Genomic DNA, 18,289 nt, shown 5'->3' with positions numbered 1-18,289 from the left:
TATGTAAAACCGACAGGATTGGTCAGTCTTTGATTAAAAACTGACGTCATTGGCTGGGACAAAAGAATGTAAGAGTCATGAAAACGTTGTGAGAATCTCTAAAGTTAAAGGAAGTTAAAGGAGGGACCTGAAAAGCCCGGGAAGTGGCGACATCTAGCAGTAAAATTTAAAATAGTTTGGTTGGTAAGCGAGTGAAACGATACGGTGACATCATACTCTGCCATCAGCCATATTGTCTTACTGTTGTGATTATAAGAACAACTCTTGAACCTGTCTTGTGTTATATTTTTTTTCCCTGCGTCTTTACTGTTCTAACCCACCACATATTATTTTATTTTTTTTTTGTTTTTTTTTTCTATCCAACTCGTCTATGCACTTTCTCTCTCTGATTATAAATAAATTAATACTGCGTTAATGTATCTGTCATATTAATTTAGTTCTTGTAGTGAGGTTATACTTTTTGATACACATTATTTTATTAAATTCAAACTACAAATTGAAAAGAAAAAGTTATGACAAAAATTACCGGTGATTTAAAAAAAGTTTAAATTCATTCAAGTGAATAATTAAAAATTTTTTATGTGAATATTAAAGCTTTAATTTTTTATACTGATAAAATGGCTGAAAATTTGGGAAAACGTCCTTCTAAAGGAATTCTGAAGACATCTAGTAGTTTTGAAAGCCACGAGGCTCCTCCAAAGTAAGAATTATTATTTATACTTTTGTATTAGTAGTGTTGCAAATTATGATTCGCTAATTAAATAAATTATTATATTTAGACCTAAAAAGCAAACTAATTGGGATGAAATGAATGTCCTTGCGACGTTACATCCTCCAGAAAAAGATTACGGGCATATGAAGATAGAGGAGCCGAAAACACCTTACAATTACGAGGGATACGGAAATAGCCATGAGGATGATGAACTCGATTCTTCAGCAGTCAGTGAAAAGTATGAAAATTTTATTTTATTTTTTTTAATTCAACTCCAATTTTAATTATTAATTTATAATTTTATTTTTAAATTGAAGGTTATCGAGAAATAGTCAGCCGAGAATATTTCAACAATTAGACGACGAGGAAGAGGATGAGCTAGACACACCTGAAAAAATAGGTAAATATTGTAAAAATTTATTCAAGTATAAAAAGTGAATTTATTTGACTGATTAATAAATTGATTATTTAGAAAAGCGAAAAGCCTTCTTAGCAAAACGGAAAGGCCATTACAGAGAATGGGACGCAGTAACGTTGGCGCGTAGTAAACAATTGTTAGAAGAGGACGAGGACGAGGACGAAGATGAGGAGAATAAAGACAATAATGATCCTCACAATTCTGATCAAGAAGATCACCCAGTAGCTGATGATAATGAATCGGAGCCGAGTGCTGACTCAAATACTGCTACCAAGTGCGTGTCATTATCTTGTGATAGTGAAAATAAGTCAGAATTGAACTCTCCGGAGTAAATGAACTTGTGCTTTTTTTCATTACCTTGAGTTATTTTTACTAGTATAACATAAGTTATACTTGTATACTTAGCAGAATCGGTTTCCGTAAAATGATTAACTTTAATCTTATCTTTTGAAACGATCATAATCATGACTATGACATCTGATGATAATATTAACGCTCTTTAGCTATTTAAATGTGTAGGTTGCTTTGTAAAAAGTCTTATTGTTAGAATTATATTATATTGTACGTAGTTACACATAAGCGTCAAATTGAGGCATACTTTATCCGTTAGAACAGAGTCTTATTGGTGATAAATTGATAATGATAACCGATTATAAACTTTGAGAGATTAAAAAAAAGCTAAGGAAAAACATATTATGTATGTTTGATACGAAAACTTCCATTTATTAATTGATGAATTAATAAATTCTTCCGAATTATTAAAAATAACTTGATGCTTGTTCATAATTAATGAGGCAAGTTGTATATTTATACAACGAACTCAGACTGATTGCAGATGCAGTTTGAGATACTTGGTAGCGTTTTATTATTTTGATAGGATAGATGCTTTTTTTTTCTTTTTATTTATTGATTAACTCAAACTGTCTTAAGCACTAAGAGTTTATTTATAATTACAATATCTTTGGAGTGAGAAATTAAGATGCGGTGTTCAAGAAAAGAATATATTGATCATAACAAAGATACGCAGTAATAAGATTGATTATGAAAGTGAATATTTTATACGTAAAATTATAAATAGGACTAAGATAAAAATAGTATATTGGGAAATTTGACTCTACTGTATAAAAAAATATTTTCCTGGTGAGAGATGAGCTATTGATTTAATTTCTATCTCTTGTAAGTCATTATCACTATGTAATAATATTATTATACCTACATATATCTATATATGTGTTCATTCTTTAACGTTGGATTTTGCGCATGAAGTATACATTTTTAGAAATCAATAGATTAAAAAGAGGTCAAAAAAAATTTTGATTTTTCTATAAGTTCATTAAGTCATTACTCATTAATATTTTACTAACTCCAATAAATGTTGGCATTATATCAATATATTTATATTTATTTATAATTCTATTTTATATTTATAATACTGACCTAGTGATGACAAATTATTAACGCGCCGTGTAATTTTGTGATATTTATTTTTTTCTTTTGATAAAAATTTATTTCATATTTACAAAGTTACGTCGAAAAAACTATATATATTAAATAAAATAAAATAAAATTTATAAATTTTTATATTTTATTTTTTCCTTAAAGACTTAATTATTAAAATCCCTCGAGATTTTTATTAGGATTTAACTAAATGTACAATTGTGGCAAATGTTGTAGAGATTCATTAAATTATATTTTCAGAGATGTAATAAAATATTTTTCTGCAATATATTAATTATTATTATAAATTAATTCATCAGTTGGTTTTAAAAATAATATATTTTACAGATTATCTATGAAAATTTTACTGTGTAAAATTAATAGTACCCAATGTAGGAATTGGTAGTCTAAAAAACAAAAGATAAATGTAAAAATTAGCAGATTAGCTGCTAGTAAATCAAGATCGCAAAACTTTACTTGAACTTAATAAAAATAATTAATAGTAATAATAAACTTGACTTTTTTGTTTTTATTCTGAAAGGTTTAAATTAGCGTTAAATTAATTAAATTAAAGAGGTTGTAAATCGACACATATTAAGTTATATCTATGATATTTATCTATGTTATTGTTATTGATATTTGATGTATGAGCTGTGGATTAACAAATCGATAGTGTAAACAAAATAACACATACATTGTATTTTTTTGCCCTCCGGGCGGAAAGTGGCAACTTTCGTCTCGCTGCGCTAAACAAAGTTGCCGCTTTCCGCCTTCGTCAGACAAAAAAATAGTATAGACACCACGGGAAGTAAATAAAAAAGCCTCAGATCACATGTTTGTTGACCTCGACTTCGCCTCGGACAACAATTACATGTGATCTGAGACATTTCTTACTTTACTTCCCTAGGTATGTAATATACTATTTTTCTAGACATAAATAACATTTACTATGTAAGCATAAAAAAGTAGAATATAAAAATAATAAAATTAATTATATGTATACAGGAAGGATTGTGTATCTCGAAGAGAAAAAAAATTAAAGTCTGGATGTTGTTCATCATGTAAATCATCGACGTGCGATCGAAAGAAGTTTAATAAATGAAAATTGCGATATATTAATTGATATTTTCTCCAGTATGTGAAATAGAAAAATCAAACTTAGTTATGTCCGATCAAATGTATAAAATTATATTGTAATATTTATTATAAAACAAATCAAGAGTATAACATCGCCGTCCTCGTGTTATATTGGATGAAATTCACGAATAACATGTTTTAAATAAAATTATAAACGTCGGATTATTACAAGTAATGGCCTACTGCAATGTATATTTTCCAGTGTGTGCCAGTGAATATTAAAAAATATAAATAAAATTTAATAATAGAGTGACGACGAGAGATATGTGTTGCACTTTAATTTCACATATTAATATTAGAGTAAGTAGTATGTGTGTCCATCCATATAGATATTTAATGGGGCTTGAGTAATATCCTGGGACTGTTGAGATATATGTATCCAATCAAATCAATAGAATATTGTTCAATGATTAAATAATATTTATAAAATATAAAAATATATATTTATAAATACATTGTATTGATAAATATATATCTTTCGAATAAAAATAAAGCCGCTGGATAAATTGAATTTTATTTTCTTTATTTTACTTCTTAGTTCTCAGTAAGCTTGCTTGAGCTTTTATTACCAATTAAAATCAACGCATCAAAGTATGCGGTAACAAGCTTTTATAAATTGCAAAGTTATTAAGTTAGACATAATTATATTATATGATCTTTATTATTTTCCTAATTAAAGTTTTTAAACTATATTGGTTCCAGCTTTTTTTTTTTTTCAAGTTAAAGTGATTGGCAATAAAAAGTTGAAAATAAAATTTTTTTTTTTTATCATTTTCAAAGATTTTATAAAAAGTTATTTCAAAATTTTAACAAATATTTAATTAAAATTTGATATTACTAAAAATAAAAAAAAATATTGAACATTTCTTTTTAACGAGATAAAAAAAAAATAATTATGTACACAGTGTGCTGAAATTTGTATTTCCCTTAATAAATAGAATTTAAATATCTTTTATAAGCCCGTTATCTGACATTGTCATTCTTATCTGAAAAATGAGCTAATACAATATATATTTTTTTTAATTTTCGATCCACAAGTGTGCGTACACTTGGTTTACTGACGTGTCAGTTTATAAACTACCTACATAAACGTTAGCAATTAAGACGTGACAGTATTGAATCAAATTGTTATTTAAAACCGAAAGCGAGCACGTATAAATATAAATATAAATATGTACCGCTGCGTGGATCACGTGATTAGACTAACAATTTGAAAATGTAATAGCTACTGACTTGTCTATGATAACATTCGGTTATCATTAATATAACTCGGTTGACTTGTCTACCGGTCGGTGATAGTCTTCAGTTACTCTGCAAGATTGAAAGGTTTGACTTTCAATCAAAGTTTGCTTGACACCGTTATCTTTCTCAATAAACTTTTTGTAAAACCAGTTATTATTCTTTAAAATTAATTCTCCAGACGTTTATTTTTTTACCGAGATGAAATATCGATACTTTGATTAATTGAAATAATAAAAGGAAAAATTATATTTGATGTTCAATATAGTGAAAGTGTATTTAATGATCATTGAACGTATACAGAAGCGTGAATTTCAGTAGACGAGATTAAACGATATTGAGAGGTAAATATTAATGAGTCTATGCATTTATTTGTAAAATCAAATTTACCCTCCAATATATACCTATATATAATGCAAAGTATATATGATAGATATTATTATTTTCATTGTTATTTAATTATCATTTAATTCATAACGAGTTACACTGAATAATTAAATTTAAAATTTCATCTCATAATTAAATTATAAAATTATTGGATTAAAAAAAAATAATAATAAACATCAACATTATGTAATACATAAAATGAATTAGACGTTAAAAAAGTGTAATTGCAATTAAATATCGTTGTCGGCTTATCTAATCGATAATAATAACGATGATAATAAATGAATTCAAATGACCGAATTTAAAGTAGATAAAAAAAGGTGTTTTATATGTACATAAAATTAGTAATTGTTAACAGTAGAAGGTAACTTTTAAAAAAATTTTATTAATATTTTTGATTGATGATTTTCAGAGTGACATTTGAGTAAGAGTAAAAATGAGTATACGCGAACTGCCAGTGGAATTGAAAAGATTCGCAAAAGAAAAACTTGGTGAAGATGATAATCATTTAATAGAAGATGTAAATTATATAGTAGACTGGGTGTCGAAACAGCCTCACCTGTGTATACGTCAAGATCCACAGTGGATAGCAGGTTTTTTACGAGGTTGTAAACATAGTTTAGAAAGAACAAAAGAAAAATTAGATACTTATTATACCATTAAAACCCATTTGCCTGAGCTTTTTCAAGATCGTGATCCAAAGCAGTCAAAGATAGAAAAATCACTTGAATTCGGGTGCGTGTCTATAATATAATTATACTTAATGACTCCAGTAATTTACTTTATTCTGCTGTATTTTATTTTTTAATAATTATAGAGTATTATTACTTTTAATTTTGTTTTTTTAGAAATTATTTACCGCTACCAACAACCGTCAAACCTGATGGCCCGCGAGTTGTGTTAATTCGCGGCGCAATATTCGATTTCAAGAAATTTGGCTTTCAAGGACTCCTGAAAATATTTTTCATGATTATGGATATTTCACTGTTGGATGATGATTGGTTTGTTTAATTTTTTTTATCGCTACTAATAATAATAATAAAAATGATAATTTGTTGTAATGTAAATATAATGTTTCAAATGAAATTTAAGAGTAATGACGGCCTTAAAACGTTACATTTTATGTAGTAGTACAAATAGGCAATAGTAAATAGCTTTGGGGGTGGTAGAAAATAAAAAATTGTAATATATGCAATGTCCTTGGAACTTCAAGGCTTAATGTTGCAGGGCAAGATACTGTTATAGATCTCAGCGGAAGTCGCCTCGAGCACGCGAGCTACATCACGCCTGCTCTAGTAAAGAAAGCCGTCACCTGTTTCCAAGTACGCGTACTTCGACGAGAAATTGAAATTACTGTTTAACAGTAAAAAAAAAACAGTTCACATTAATGTTATTGATTTATTTATGTTTATGATTTTTCTAGGATGCCTACCCAATTAGGAATAAGAGCTTGCACTTTGTTAATCCACCACCTACTTTCGAGACAATTTTTATACTTATTAAGAGGTTCATGAGCGAGAAATTGAGAAATCGAGTAATTATTTTTTTAAATATTTATAATTATCTAATCTATTTATTAATAAAAATTATGAGAAAAATATTGGAGATACACTGATAAAAAAATTGACTTGACTCAAGAGCCAAACTCTTGAACCAAGAATTCCATTTTGAAGAAAATGATTTTCTTGAATCAAGAGAATAAATTCTTGACTCAAGAAAATTTTCTTAGACCAAGAATAATTTCTTAGCTCAAGAAAATCATTTTCTTCAAAATGGTATTCTTGGTTCAAGAGTTTGGCTCTTGAGTCAAGTCAATTTTTTTATCAGTGTACGAAAAAACTATAAGAGACTTTTTTTGTTGAAAATTTATTTCTCTATAAAAAAAGTTCTTGTATAATTTATAAAATTTTTGAAAAAATTTTTTACATCGAATTTACTAATTAAAAAATAAATAATATTTCTCTACATTAATCTTGTTATTTTAATTAAATTTATAGGTAATGCTTCATCGTGAAATGGATAAAGTTTTTGATTATATCCCAAAACGTGTTTTCCCTTCTGATTATGGCGGTGACGCTCCTTCTATTGCTAAATTAACCAGTGAGTAATTTAGCTTTTAATTATATTACAAATTAAAAATTACTACATAAAGAAATGATAAATTAAATAAAATTTATTTTTTCTTATTAATGATTATAATTATTCGATTGTAATGATAATAATTGATTTAACAGAAGAATGGAAAAAAAAAGTAATCGAGAAACAAGAGTGGTTTATCGAAGACTCTCAATACCGAGTGACAGAGTCAAAGAGGCCTGGAAAGCCAATTACAGGATTAGATCTCTTTGGACTCGAGGGTAGTTTCAAACAACTTGACTTCGATTGAAATTTTATAAAAAAAAAGTCCAAAAAAAACGTTGTATAGCACTTTAATTTAAAATGATATTAAACAGTAATTATCTTATCTATCATTTTCCTCTTCTTATTTTCTTTAATAATGAAAAAAAATTAATATAATAATAAAATGAAAAGAAAAAGAAATTTATGAGTGTAATTAAAACAAAAAACCTCGAAATAAGAAAGCAATAAATACTTTTTATTTGGTATCATGACAAGGCGGTGAGGGTGGTTTTTCTTGATCATATGGTGGATGGAAGAGAGTTTGATCGCGTCTCCCCGAAGTTGAAGAAAAAGAAGTTAAAGAAGAAGCAGAAACAGTCGACGGGTGTCGCGCATCTTTGGGAAAGATATTATTAAGTACGTGCCGAGAATTGCCGACCGTATAATAACATTATCGTTCGGCATACGACACGATCCGTATCCATACTATGTACCACATATATAACGTATATCATATAACAGCGAAGACGAGGAGTGGACGGGCATTAAAATGAGGTATCTTTGACAAGAGTAAGAGACGGTGCTCTCTATATAATAACATAATATACAAAGACCTCTGCTATGCTCAGATTGAGATTATTATGTATACATACAAGCTTTCGACATGAGCTTACGCGACACGTGTCTTCCACTCAGGGCATATGCGGCGTAGTTGCATAGTAGCGGGTGGTAAATTTTGTGACACCGTCGACGAGTTTGCACTAGAGTAGATAGTAGAGAATTTTGTCAAAGAGAAGACATGCTACAGAGCACTGAGTAACTAAAGGAATATAATGTTGTATTTTCTCGTCACGAGTAGTTGCGCGTGTACTCACGTCCTCAAAACGAAGATATTACGCATTCATAACGTATATTTAATACGTGCACACTTGATTCCATCACATTACGTATACATATAAATTAAAAAATAAAAATATTTATAATAATAATAATAATAATACTATTATCAGATCAGTAGTTGTAATTTACAATACATATATGATATGATAAAAAATAACATCTAAGAGCTTAAAGTGTTGGCACGCGATTTCACGGTAGTTGGATAAGAAGAAAACCACTTGACTTTGGTTTTTAAACATTTCAACAGGTGTCAGTCCTCGTATCAAATAAAAAGAGCCACCCACTACCAGCACCAACACCACCGGCATCATCATCCAGCGTTCACCCTCCAGCTTTACTTATCCCATATTCAAAGAGGTCGAAATAAAACGATCGTGCATTTATATATCGGCTATTGAAACGCACTCGCTCCATTAACTTTATTTTATGACTCATCGACGTAGTGGAACGACGAGCTGTCGAGTTTCTATTTGAGGAATAGGATGAAGAAAGTATCTGTTGAACGTCTGAATTAATATTATATTGGTACTTTTGTATGTATATAATAAAAAGATTTGACTAATAATAAATTTATTTTATGCATTGTATTGTCTATTGTGCAGACTGATAAACAATTTGATTAGTATTGTAGACGGATGATAGTGCTAATACAACCCATTTGTCTGTGTTAAATCGTGTTCGTTCCACTTGGTCTGTTCTGTTTCTGTTAGTTGTATTTAACGTATATATAGCACACTGGTATATATACCACTTACGGAATAAAGTCACGCGCCTACGCTACACCAGTGTTAATTTTTTTCCACTTGCAGCAAAAGTACGAGACGGTTTGACGCCGCGTATTAACTGATTTATTTCCTTAATACGTAATTATATACATTTGAATAATATCAAACGGTGTAGTTTAACGGTTGGAGAATTGAAGAAAGCTTTTTTAGTAATTGCAAGTAATTTGAATAGTTTAACATGAGAGGTAAAGTAAAAAAAGATTGAGTGAAATATGATTTAGGGATCTAAAGGTAGATATTTTTAATTTTGTTTTATTTAGTGTTGTTTTAATAATTTTGTTTGGGTTAATTATGAAACGTGAGTAGTATTTATATGTTTTATATTGTATGAAGATTGGCGGTAAATTGCGGTAAAAGTACAAGAGTGGGCGTGGTGGAGTGGGTTCACGTGATCGTGGCATGCCACCCCTTTATACTACAACGTGGACCGAGTCAGGTATCGGATTGGTTGGGTAAGTCGAGCTTGCAGCGCGCATTGGCGTCTTGCAAGCTTCCAGGGAAGTCATCTTCACGCCTGCCCTCCTACTGACTTGTGGCCTTCATTTATTTAAAGTGCAAGGCAGTATCTTGAGCACGCGTACCGAATAGAAACTCGAAGCCTTCAGTCATAGTATAGATAGAAGAAGAATATAGAAAGGAGAAAGAAGAAAGAGAAAGAAAAAGAGAAATATAATGATACCGAGATTTCAAGGATGCTAAGAACTGGAGTAAGAAGGAAGCCTTGAAGAGATCTATGCTAAGATTACTTCCAGGAAGAAATCTCGGAAAAATTATTTTTGTAAATCGTTTAATAGTCACAAGCTATGGGTATGCTAATGGGATAATGACTCTTTGTGATGATAAGAAATTAAATTTATATTTATGACGCTTAATTGGATAATAAGAGGTTGAAAAAGAAAAATTTTTACCACTGATTAAGAATGACCTTGTGGTAGTTTGGTATGGATATATTATTGGTACTTGTAAATGGTTTATATTTAGTTTTTAGTTGACTGACATTCCAGGCTGATTTGTTTGTCAAACGCAAGATAAATATATGCTTATTACTCACTCAGTACTTTGGTAGCAGCGGCACCGATGACCTCTTAGTTTATTCTTTTTATGCTTTCACACTAAAAGACGCTGGATTGCTGCTCCGCATACAAATTTTCAAATTCAAATATCTGAAAATAAAAAAAAATATACACATATATATATACATATATTTATTTTACGAAGTAAAAGTTTATTTTTTTTCGGACAATTATTTGTAGTAAATAAAAAGAGGTTTTGTTTGTTTTTTAGCTGTGAAATATTTACCAGTCACGTGGAATTCGTGCCATAAAATTCACCGTGAACTGAATATGTATAGAAAAAATTTAAACGTTCGGAACTTTCGGCAAAATGATACATTAATACAAAATAATTTTTTGTTTTGATAATCAAAAATATTTTCGCATTCGAGGAATTTTTATTTATTTAATTTTTGATTGTTGTTTTGAAGGTTAAACGGGCGGGACTTTGGCTGGTTAATAAAATGAATATTCATGTTTAAATATTATTTTGTTTATTAAATTTTTAAAAGAAAAAAATGATTACGTAATTAGCTTTAAGTAGGATAATTTTATGGAAGATATGAGATGATTAATATTATTATAATGTACGACGTACATAATATAAAAGATGCCTGATATATTCGAGGAACGAGTAGAGGAAGTATCTAATTTAGCTAAGAAAAGAACTTTTAAATAATTGCCCTAACCTGCATCCATCTTTTTTCACCGTCTGACTCTGTCTAATTTGATGGAATGAGCGATTGGCAATCTTTAGCGATCTAGCGTGGAATGTTAATATTATTGTGCATAGTTTACTGGAAATATACTAATTGCATAATTATTTATCTTGTCCAGCGCATAGAATCACGGTGATGCGGCCTGTGAACTTTGCCATTCATCATCCAGAATAGAAAAACACGTATATTAATCATTGGCTAAGTAATTTTAATTTTTATCTCAATCGTTCGTCTCGAGAAGAACGTTGCCATGTATGAAATTATCACTTACGTGTGAAAAATTTGAATAATATTGCTTGACCCTCAAGTTTCAATGTGTAGCTGTATATTGTGTACAATTATTGAAGAAATATTTAGATTTTATATTCCACATTATATAACAACACAACTTTGCTAATTATTTATTGATAGTAAATTTATTAATTAAATAATAAAATAAAAAGATAATTAAATATTTTATAATTTATAACGCGATAAATTATGTAGATAATGAAATTAATTTTCTTAATTTAAGTAATTGGCGAAGTTTAAACTCGTAATATGTATATTAAGTTATTAAAATTTTCTAATTACATTAAATTTTAATTACGTTGTTGGCAATGTGACATGAAGAAGCAAGGTATCCGGATATATAAATCTTATGTTCGTATACACTGTCGTCGACATGTTGGAATGTCGCTCTGACATAATGACTCGATCGTATACGATTCATTAACAATTACGCTTTGTGAAACTCGACAAAATAAACAACCTTAACAACTCGATCTAATTGTCTTCATATGTCATTAAAGTATCGCATTGAAGTTACATTATAATTTTCAATCTTTAATTAAATAAATTATTTCTTTATTTCTTCACTTGAGATAAAATATAATATATTAAGTACTTTAAAGTAAAATAAGCCTACATCAATGCAAAAATTTTTAAACCTATAATATGGTTTTTAAAATATTTTTCTTATCTCAAGTCTCAATAAAAAATTTCGACATTTTATTGTAATGTACGAAAGTAAATATTTTGATGTGAAAGCTAATGTAATTGTTAACTTAAATAGTATATTACACATCTAGGGCAGTAAAATAAGAAATGTCTCAGATCACATGTAATTGTTGTCCGAGGCGAAGCCGAGGTCAATAAACATGTGATCTGAGGCTTTCTTGTTTACTGCCCGTGGTGTGTATACTATTTTTCTCCTCGACGGAGGCGGAAAGCGGCACTTTCGTTTAGCGCAGCGGGCCGAAAGTTGACGCTTTCTGCCCGTCGAGCAAAAAAATGTATTTGATTAGGCTTATTGGATTCGGAATTTTTTATTACTAAGATATGAAACTATGTTATGAAATTATTTCGTAAATATTACTGAAAAGAATTTTAATCTTCTTTAAAATATGAAAGAAAAATAGTTATATAGGTGGTTTATTTTTTAAATAAATTAATAAAATTTTTTAATTACACTAAACTAGAATAATTTTAAACAAAATTATATAGAAATTATTTATAACAAAGTATTCGTTATCTCAAGATAAAATGTAAAATCAATAGATTTGTATGATAAAGAGAATAATTTCTATGAGTAGGTTAAACAAGATAATTATTAAATAAATATTTCTTTGATAACAATAATCTGTATACATTATAAATAAATCTGTATAAACAATAATGAATAATTAGATTTATTTTATATATATACTTGGATAATGAGATTGTCATTGTCGCGAGTTACAATAACAATTAAGGAAATGAAATTATAATTGATACTAACTCCTTAACGGTGAGTGATTGAAAAAAGTCATGAAAAAGTCCCGGGGAATTCGGAAGTAAATGGAGGAAATTAGAGGTCGCGGATTAAGAAGCGGAACGATGACGCGAGTTTACATACACGTTTGCTATTAGTAAATCGTATAAGTGTATGTAAAATAGGAATAAACGTTTTATTTTTCGACGTAAAAAGTAAAGGGACTCTGTGCGTGGCATTGTAATTGGTTGTGTCCATGAATCGTCGATTGCCAGCTCTAGAGCAGAAGCGAGACAAGACAAGACAATATAGGATAAGAAGTAGAGGATTCAGCTCAATTGTTGGTTGGTTGTTTGGCTTAGTTTATTTTATTTGTCAACTCACATCGTGGTCGCCAGTGTCGGCATTCAGGCCATGTGAATAAAAGGAGAGGGAGTTGGGTGCAAAAGAGGAAGTTCTGATGTGTATTATACGGGTCTCTGTTATGTTGGGCCCCACCATACTCGCCTATCACTCAATTGCCTTTAAATATACAAGTTCTATTGGAGGTTCCCTCAGTTTGGTACACCACGTGTCGCTTGCCGTGGTAAAAAAAAATTAATTGGGTTTTTTTAATTATTTACTTTTTTTCCGTACTTAAACTCGATATTGATGTCATTAATATTGAATGTGTGAACGATAAGTTAATTTTAATTATTTCGAATCACACAATATTTAAAAAAATCAAAAGTCCTTATTTTTTTATAAAAATGTTTGTTTGATTTAACGGATTAACAATGCGCTTGCTTAATTTTTTTTCGTGTTCCGCACGCAGTGAAAATGATATTGTTCCCGAAAAAGGTAACAAAGAAATTGAAAGTCAAAGGTGTGCACCTGAAAAAGGAAGTCAATGGTTACAGTTTATCGCAGCAATCAGTGGTGAGACATGATTAATTTATAAATTATTTATTTGTTCTATAAAAAATCATGGTGATTGTATTCATTGAGAGTGATCATTAATAATAGAGGACATTTCATTTTCAAGTTAATTTCCGTGGAATTTTAAATGTAAAAAAAAATAATTTAGAAAAAAATTAAGTATTTTTGAATTGGTTTAAAACTAATTTATTAAAAAATTAATTCATTTATGTTTATTGCGCATTATACAACCAGTGTAATAATACGATATTGTGTTATGTAGATTAGCGGAAAATGAGCAATCCTTTATTTAGTTTACACGTAAATCGCGACCGTAACGATTATATTTGTGTAATTGTAATTAATTTAAGCTTGTGAGAAAAATTATTTGATGATTTATACTCATGATTATGAATTCATAAAAATAAAAGTGATTGAATGTAGCAAAGTATGCATGATGTGAACATAATTATAATGTATTTAAAAATCGTGTATATATTTGCACTTGCAGTATATTATAAGCAGTTTTTCCATTTATTTAAGTGTAATAAATTTGGGTCATTTATTAAATTATAAATATGAGTCAATTGTAATCACTTAATCAAAGTATACACTTTGAAATTTTTTATCAGATCTAGAAAGTAAGATCTGATTTGACGTCGATGATTTTGGGGAATTCCGTGGTATTTTATTTTTACAACAGAGCTATTAAAATTCTAAAATATCTTTTATCTATCTTAAGAACACTCTAAATTCCCTTCTTCTTCCTCGACAACCATGAATTTTAATGTTTATTATATTCTATAGATTGAATAGAATATTTAAAATTTAAATTTAAATTAATGGAGCTGTCACTTCAATATTTTTCACTTTCTATAATTTTTTTCAAGTTCGAGGTTGATTTCAAACAAGCTTTGAATGAGTTGATTTATCATAAACTGATAAGAAATTTTTTATTTGTTTTCATTGAATGTTCAATCCCCCTAAAAAATTATAAATAGCCATCAATGTGAGTTGAAAATAAAATTATGAAATCTAAAACAAGCTAGAGTAAATTTCTTCATCCTATTTAAACGAGAGATAGGGAACTGATATGACGAATCTTTCGATCCACCATACATTTACATTAGTGGAAATAATAACTCTACGGATTTACTGGAAGCACACGTAACACCCTGGTTGTGTGTTAAAATAACATGTTTCTTAAAAATGACACACCCTAATCTCTATAATTTTTTCGTGACTGTAACACACACTGTAATCACCATTATTATTGTAATAATATCAATGATAATTTGTATAACTACTACTATCGCTGCTATCGTTAGAAATACCTCTGAAAAATAAAAAAATAAAAAAAATAGAAATTATTTGCAAAATAATTGAATAATGGAAGCGTGTTTTGTTTGATTTAATCCAGAAATTCAATTATCCGATTAGTTTTTCCGTTGCATAACTAAAAAAATTAGTTTGCGCGAGAGGCAAAGCTACTCGGCATTTATTCCCGGCAAATGTTACGTGAGCATGAAATCTCTATACAAGTGCATGTATGTATAGTTTCGTTGTTGATAATAATAGTAAATTGATACAGTAGAGTGTTAAAATGGTCGATTAAACTCGATGACAAAACCTAATTCCCGAATGATTATATCTTTTGAGAGATTATAACTACATTATACACGTCTCAGTAGTTTACTATAAATTAACGTCCGTGTAACGCTTGAAATTGCTAAATTGAATAATTACTTTCGCGGGTTTTTAATTCGAGGTAGAAGAGAAAAACAAAAAAATTAGTTAAGTCAATAAGATAAACCGTCAAACAAGATCTTCAACTAAATAAAAAAATCAATATGCTTCTTATGTATTATTATAAATTATCACATTTAAATATTTTACTAACACAAAGTAATTTTCCAGCTTGCCTAGCAGTTATTGCCTGTGGAGGTCATCTTGGGTGGACATCTCCAGCTTTGCCTCATCTGACAGACCCGAGCACCCAAGGCTCGATAACCAAGAGTCAAGGTTCGTGGGTGGTGACCTTGTACACAGTTGGTGCAATAATCGGGTCACTGATAAGTCCCGTGAGCATAGATCGGATTGGACGAAAATATTCGCTTCTAATACTGGCTTTTCCCCAGCTTGTTGGCTGGTGCCTCATTATCTTTGGCAGCAACGTTAAAATGCTATACGCCGCACGTTTAATTGCTGGAATTGGACACGGTGGTATTTACAATGTCACGGTAATTTATCTCGCGGAAATAGCGGATAAAAATATTCGGGGTGCTCTGGGGACATTTTTAAAAATGTCGACAAATGTGGGGACACTATTCGTGACAGCAATAGGGGCTTATTTGCCGTACTGGCAGCTGAATCTAATTTCACTTTCAATACCGCTGTTGTTTATAATAGTCTTTGTGTTTATGCCAGAGACGCCGTACTTTTATTTAATTAGAAATCGAGTGGCCGACGCGGAGGAAAGTTTGATGGTCCTCAGGAGATTGAAGAATCGAGAGAGTGTGAGGGAGGACATTGAAGTGATGAGAAGTGCCGTCGAGGAGGGCAAGAGGTCAAAGAAAAATTTATTTTTGGAATTAGTAAGGACTCGTGGTAATAGAAGGGCATTGTTGATACTATTGGGGCTTAAAGCAACTCAACAGTTTTCGGGACATATAGTTGTAGTGGCTTACACTCAAGAGATATTTGCTCAAAGTGGCTCAGCTTTGCCGGCAGCGCAGGCAGTAGTTGTCCTGGGAGTATTTCAGCTGATAGCTGGGATCCTTGCTGCGGCTCTTGTTGATCGGCTTGGCAGAAGAATTCTGATGCTTACTTCTGGTCTGTCATCCTCAATAGCTCTGATCGCGGTTGGTGTCTTCTTCTTCCTTAAGTACAAACTTCAGATGGATGTATCATCGATAACCTGGCTGCCAATCGTGGCTTTGATTGCTTACGACGTAATGGAAGTTTTTGGTATCGGTACTTTGCCCTACGTTCTCCTGGGTGAGTTGTTTCCGACGAATGTTAAAGGAACTGCTGTTGGAAGTGGTATCTTAGTCGGGGCAGCCTTTGCTACGCTCGTTGGTCTTAGTTTTCAAGCAATGAACAGCGCATTCGGAATCCACTGGACATTTTGGATTTTTGCCATCTGTTGTACCCTGGGTACTCTTTTTGTATATTTTATTACGCCTGAAACGAAAGGAAAGTCATTGGAAGAGATCCAGCAGGAGTTAAATCCGAAAAAAAAGTTTACAAGCAAACATTGAAGATAAAATACATATTTAATGAGAGAACATTTTTATAAAATTAACTGTGATAATTTTTCAGTGGTAGATTTTTAATATCACTTGTTTTTTTTTTTTTTTTTTTTTTTTTTTTTTTTTTTAGTATTTTATTGTTGTTGTTAAGTCTGATTGTAGTTTGTAATTAAACTAATGTATTATGTAAGTTTTGTCTGTTGGAATAAACAAACAAATTATTAGATTAATGTTTTGATACAGTTTATTAATTAAAAAATTGGCGTGTCAAATTTATTTAAGAAAAGTGAATTTTTAAATTTATTTCAATACTTGTTAATATTTTAGTTAGAGTATTAATAACTTTTTTTTGGATTAATTAAATTTTTAAAAACTTTACAAATTACGTTATTGATCTTGATATTTTATTGTTAAGTATTATATTTTTAAGAAATAAGAAAAATAAAATTTTAAATGTAATGAAATAAATAAAATTTATTTTAAAAAATTTTAATAAAAAAAAAATAAATTAATATTAACAATTAGAATTGTGTTGTTTATTTAAATCTGTTAATTTAGCGATAACAAATGAGCTGAAAAAAGTTTTCGTCGACATTTGGAAGCACACGTGCGATAATAACGTTTTGGCACTATACAATATTTCTATCACGTAATGTATCGAGATAAAAGAAAAAAAAATTTGAGCTAAATAAAAAAATATAAGAAAAGTGTATGGTAGTAGGCCTCCCGAAGGAGAATCCTGAGACAATAGAATCAGCGATGCTGGGAGCATCGGCCTGGAAAACTTCATCTCAAGGGTCTATATTGTCAAGTCCCGACTCTTTATGTTACTCAACAAAGATAAAGTATGTAATAATTGTATTTATTGTTCGTCCCTCCTGATAGATTGACTGGTATAATTAATTTACTCGAACAAATAACAAATACCCAGATTTTTAATGCTATTAAGGTTAATGGATTACACTATTGAACATTAAGTTCAGTAGTTGTACAAAGTAATAAGATAAATTGAATTTTTTTACGTTTTAAACTGTGATTTAAAATTTATAAGTATTACAGTTGTCGAAAGCTAGTGCACTTTTCACGAGGTTTATTCAAGGAATAGTTTTAGTCTCCGGACTACTTCAAACGTATAATTGGAGTATCCAATTAAATCAATTCTGTCTGGACTTTCGGCTTGGAGCCAAAAGACTAGAGGGCAATCATCAAGGAACAGCAGTTGCAAAAACGATCGTGCGATGACGTTAAACGACGATTTTCCATTTTACCAAGATGCTACGGTT

General features: G+C 29.9%; 3 protein-coding genes and 1 long non-coding RNA gene across 4 annotated transcripts in view; 3 read left to right on the top strand and 1 right to left on the bottom strand.

The window, feature by feature from the left end:
* Positions 1–208: 208 nt before the first annotated feature.
* Positions 209–3,080, top strand: LOC123270978 (protein phosphatase inhibitor 2-like). Its single transcript, XM_044737183.1, has 4 exons — positions 209–700; positions 780–950; positions 1,030–1,112; positions 1,185–3,080. Exons 1-4 carry the CDS (start codon positions 618–620, stop codon positions 1,460–1,462), a joined length of 615 nt encoding a protein of 204 aa, XP_044593118.1. The 5' UTR covers positions 209–617; the 3' UTR covers positions 1,463–3,080.
* A 1,574-nt stretch (positions 3,081–4,654) lies between these two features.
* LOC123270973 (retinol-binding protein pinta-like) lies at positions 4,655–7,798 on the top strand. The gene is made up of 7 exons (XM_044737170.1): positions 4,655–5,287; positions 5,743–6,065; positions 6,179–6,331; positions 6,544–6,652; positions 6,754–6,864; positions 7,328–7,430; positions 7,565–7,798. The coding sequence occupies exons 2-7, from the start codon at positions 5,767–5,769 to the stop codon at positions 7,714–7,716; spliced, it is 927 nt and encodes a 308-aa protein (XP_044593105.1). The 5' UTR covers positions 4,655–5,287; positions 5,743–5,766; the 3' UTR covers positions 7,717–7,798.
* A 1,543-nt stretch (positions 7,799–9,341) lies between these two features.
* The window catches only part of LOC123270967, a 43,860-nt gene continuing 34,912 nt past the window's right edge, over positions 9,342–18,289 (bottom strand). Inside the window, exon 3 of the long non-coding RNA XR_006510742.1 lies at positions 9,342–10,518. This is a non-coding gene — a long non-coding RNA (uncharacterized LOC123270967). The remainder of the gene's footprint in view (positions 10,519–18,289) is intronic.
* Positions 12,978–17,086, top strand: LOC123270941 (facilitated trehalose transporter Tret1-like). The gene is made up of 2 exons (XM_044737131.1): positions 12,978–13,776; positions 15,673–17,086. The coding sequence occupies exons 1-2, from the start codon at positions 13,635–13,637 to the stop codon at positions 17,013–17,015; spliced, it is 1,485 nt and encodes a 494-aa protein (XP_044593066.1). The 5' UTR covers positions 12,978–13,634; the 3' UTR covers positions 17,016–17,086.

This window comes from Cotesia glomerata, linkage group LG1 (genome assembly GCF_020080835.1).
Source record: "Cotesia glomerata isolate CgM1 linkage group LG1, MPM_Cglom_v2.3, whole genome shotgun sequence".
NCBI lineage: Eukaryota > Metazoa > Arthropoda > Insecta > Hymenoptera > Braconidae > Cotesia > Cotesia glomerata.
Note: the sequence above shows the minus strand (reverse complement) of the source record. Positions and strands in the feature narration are given on the sequence as shown.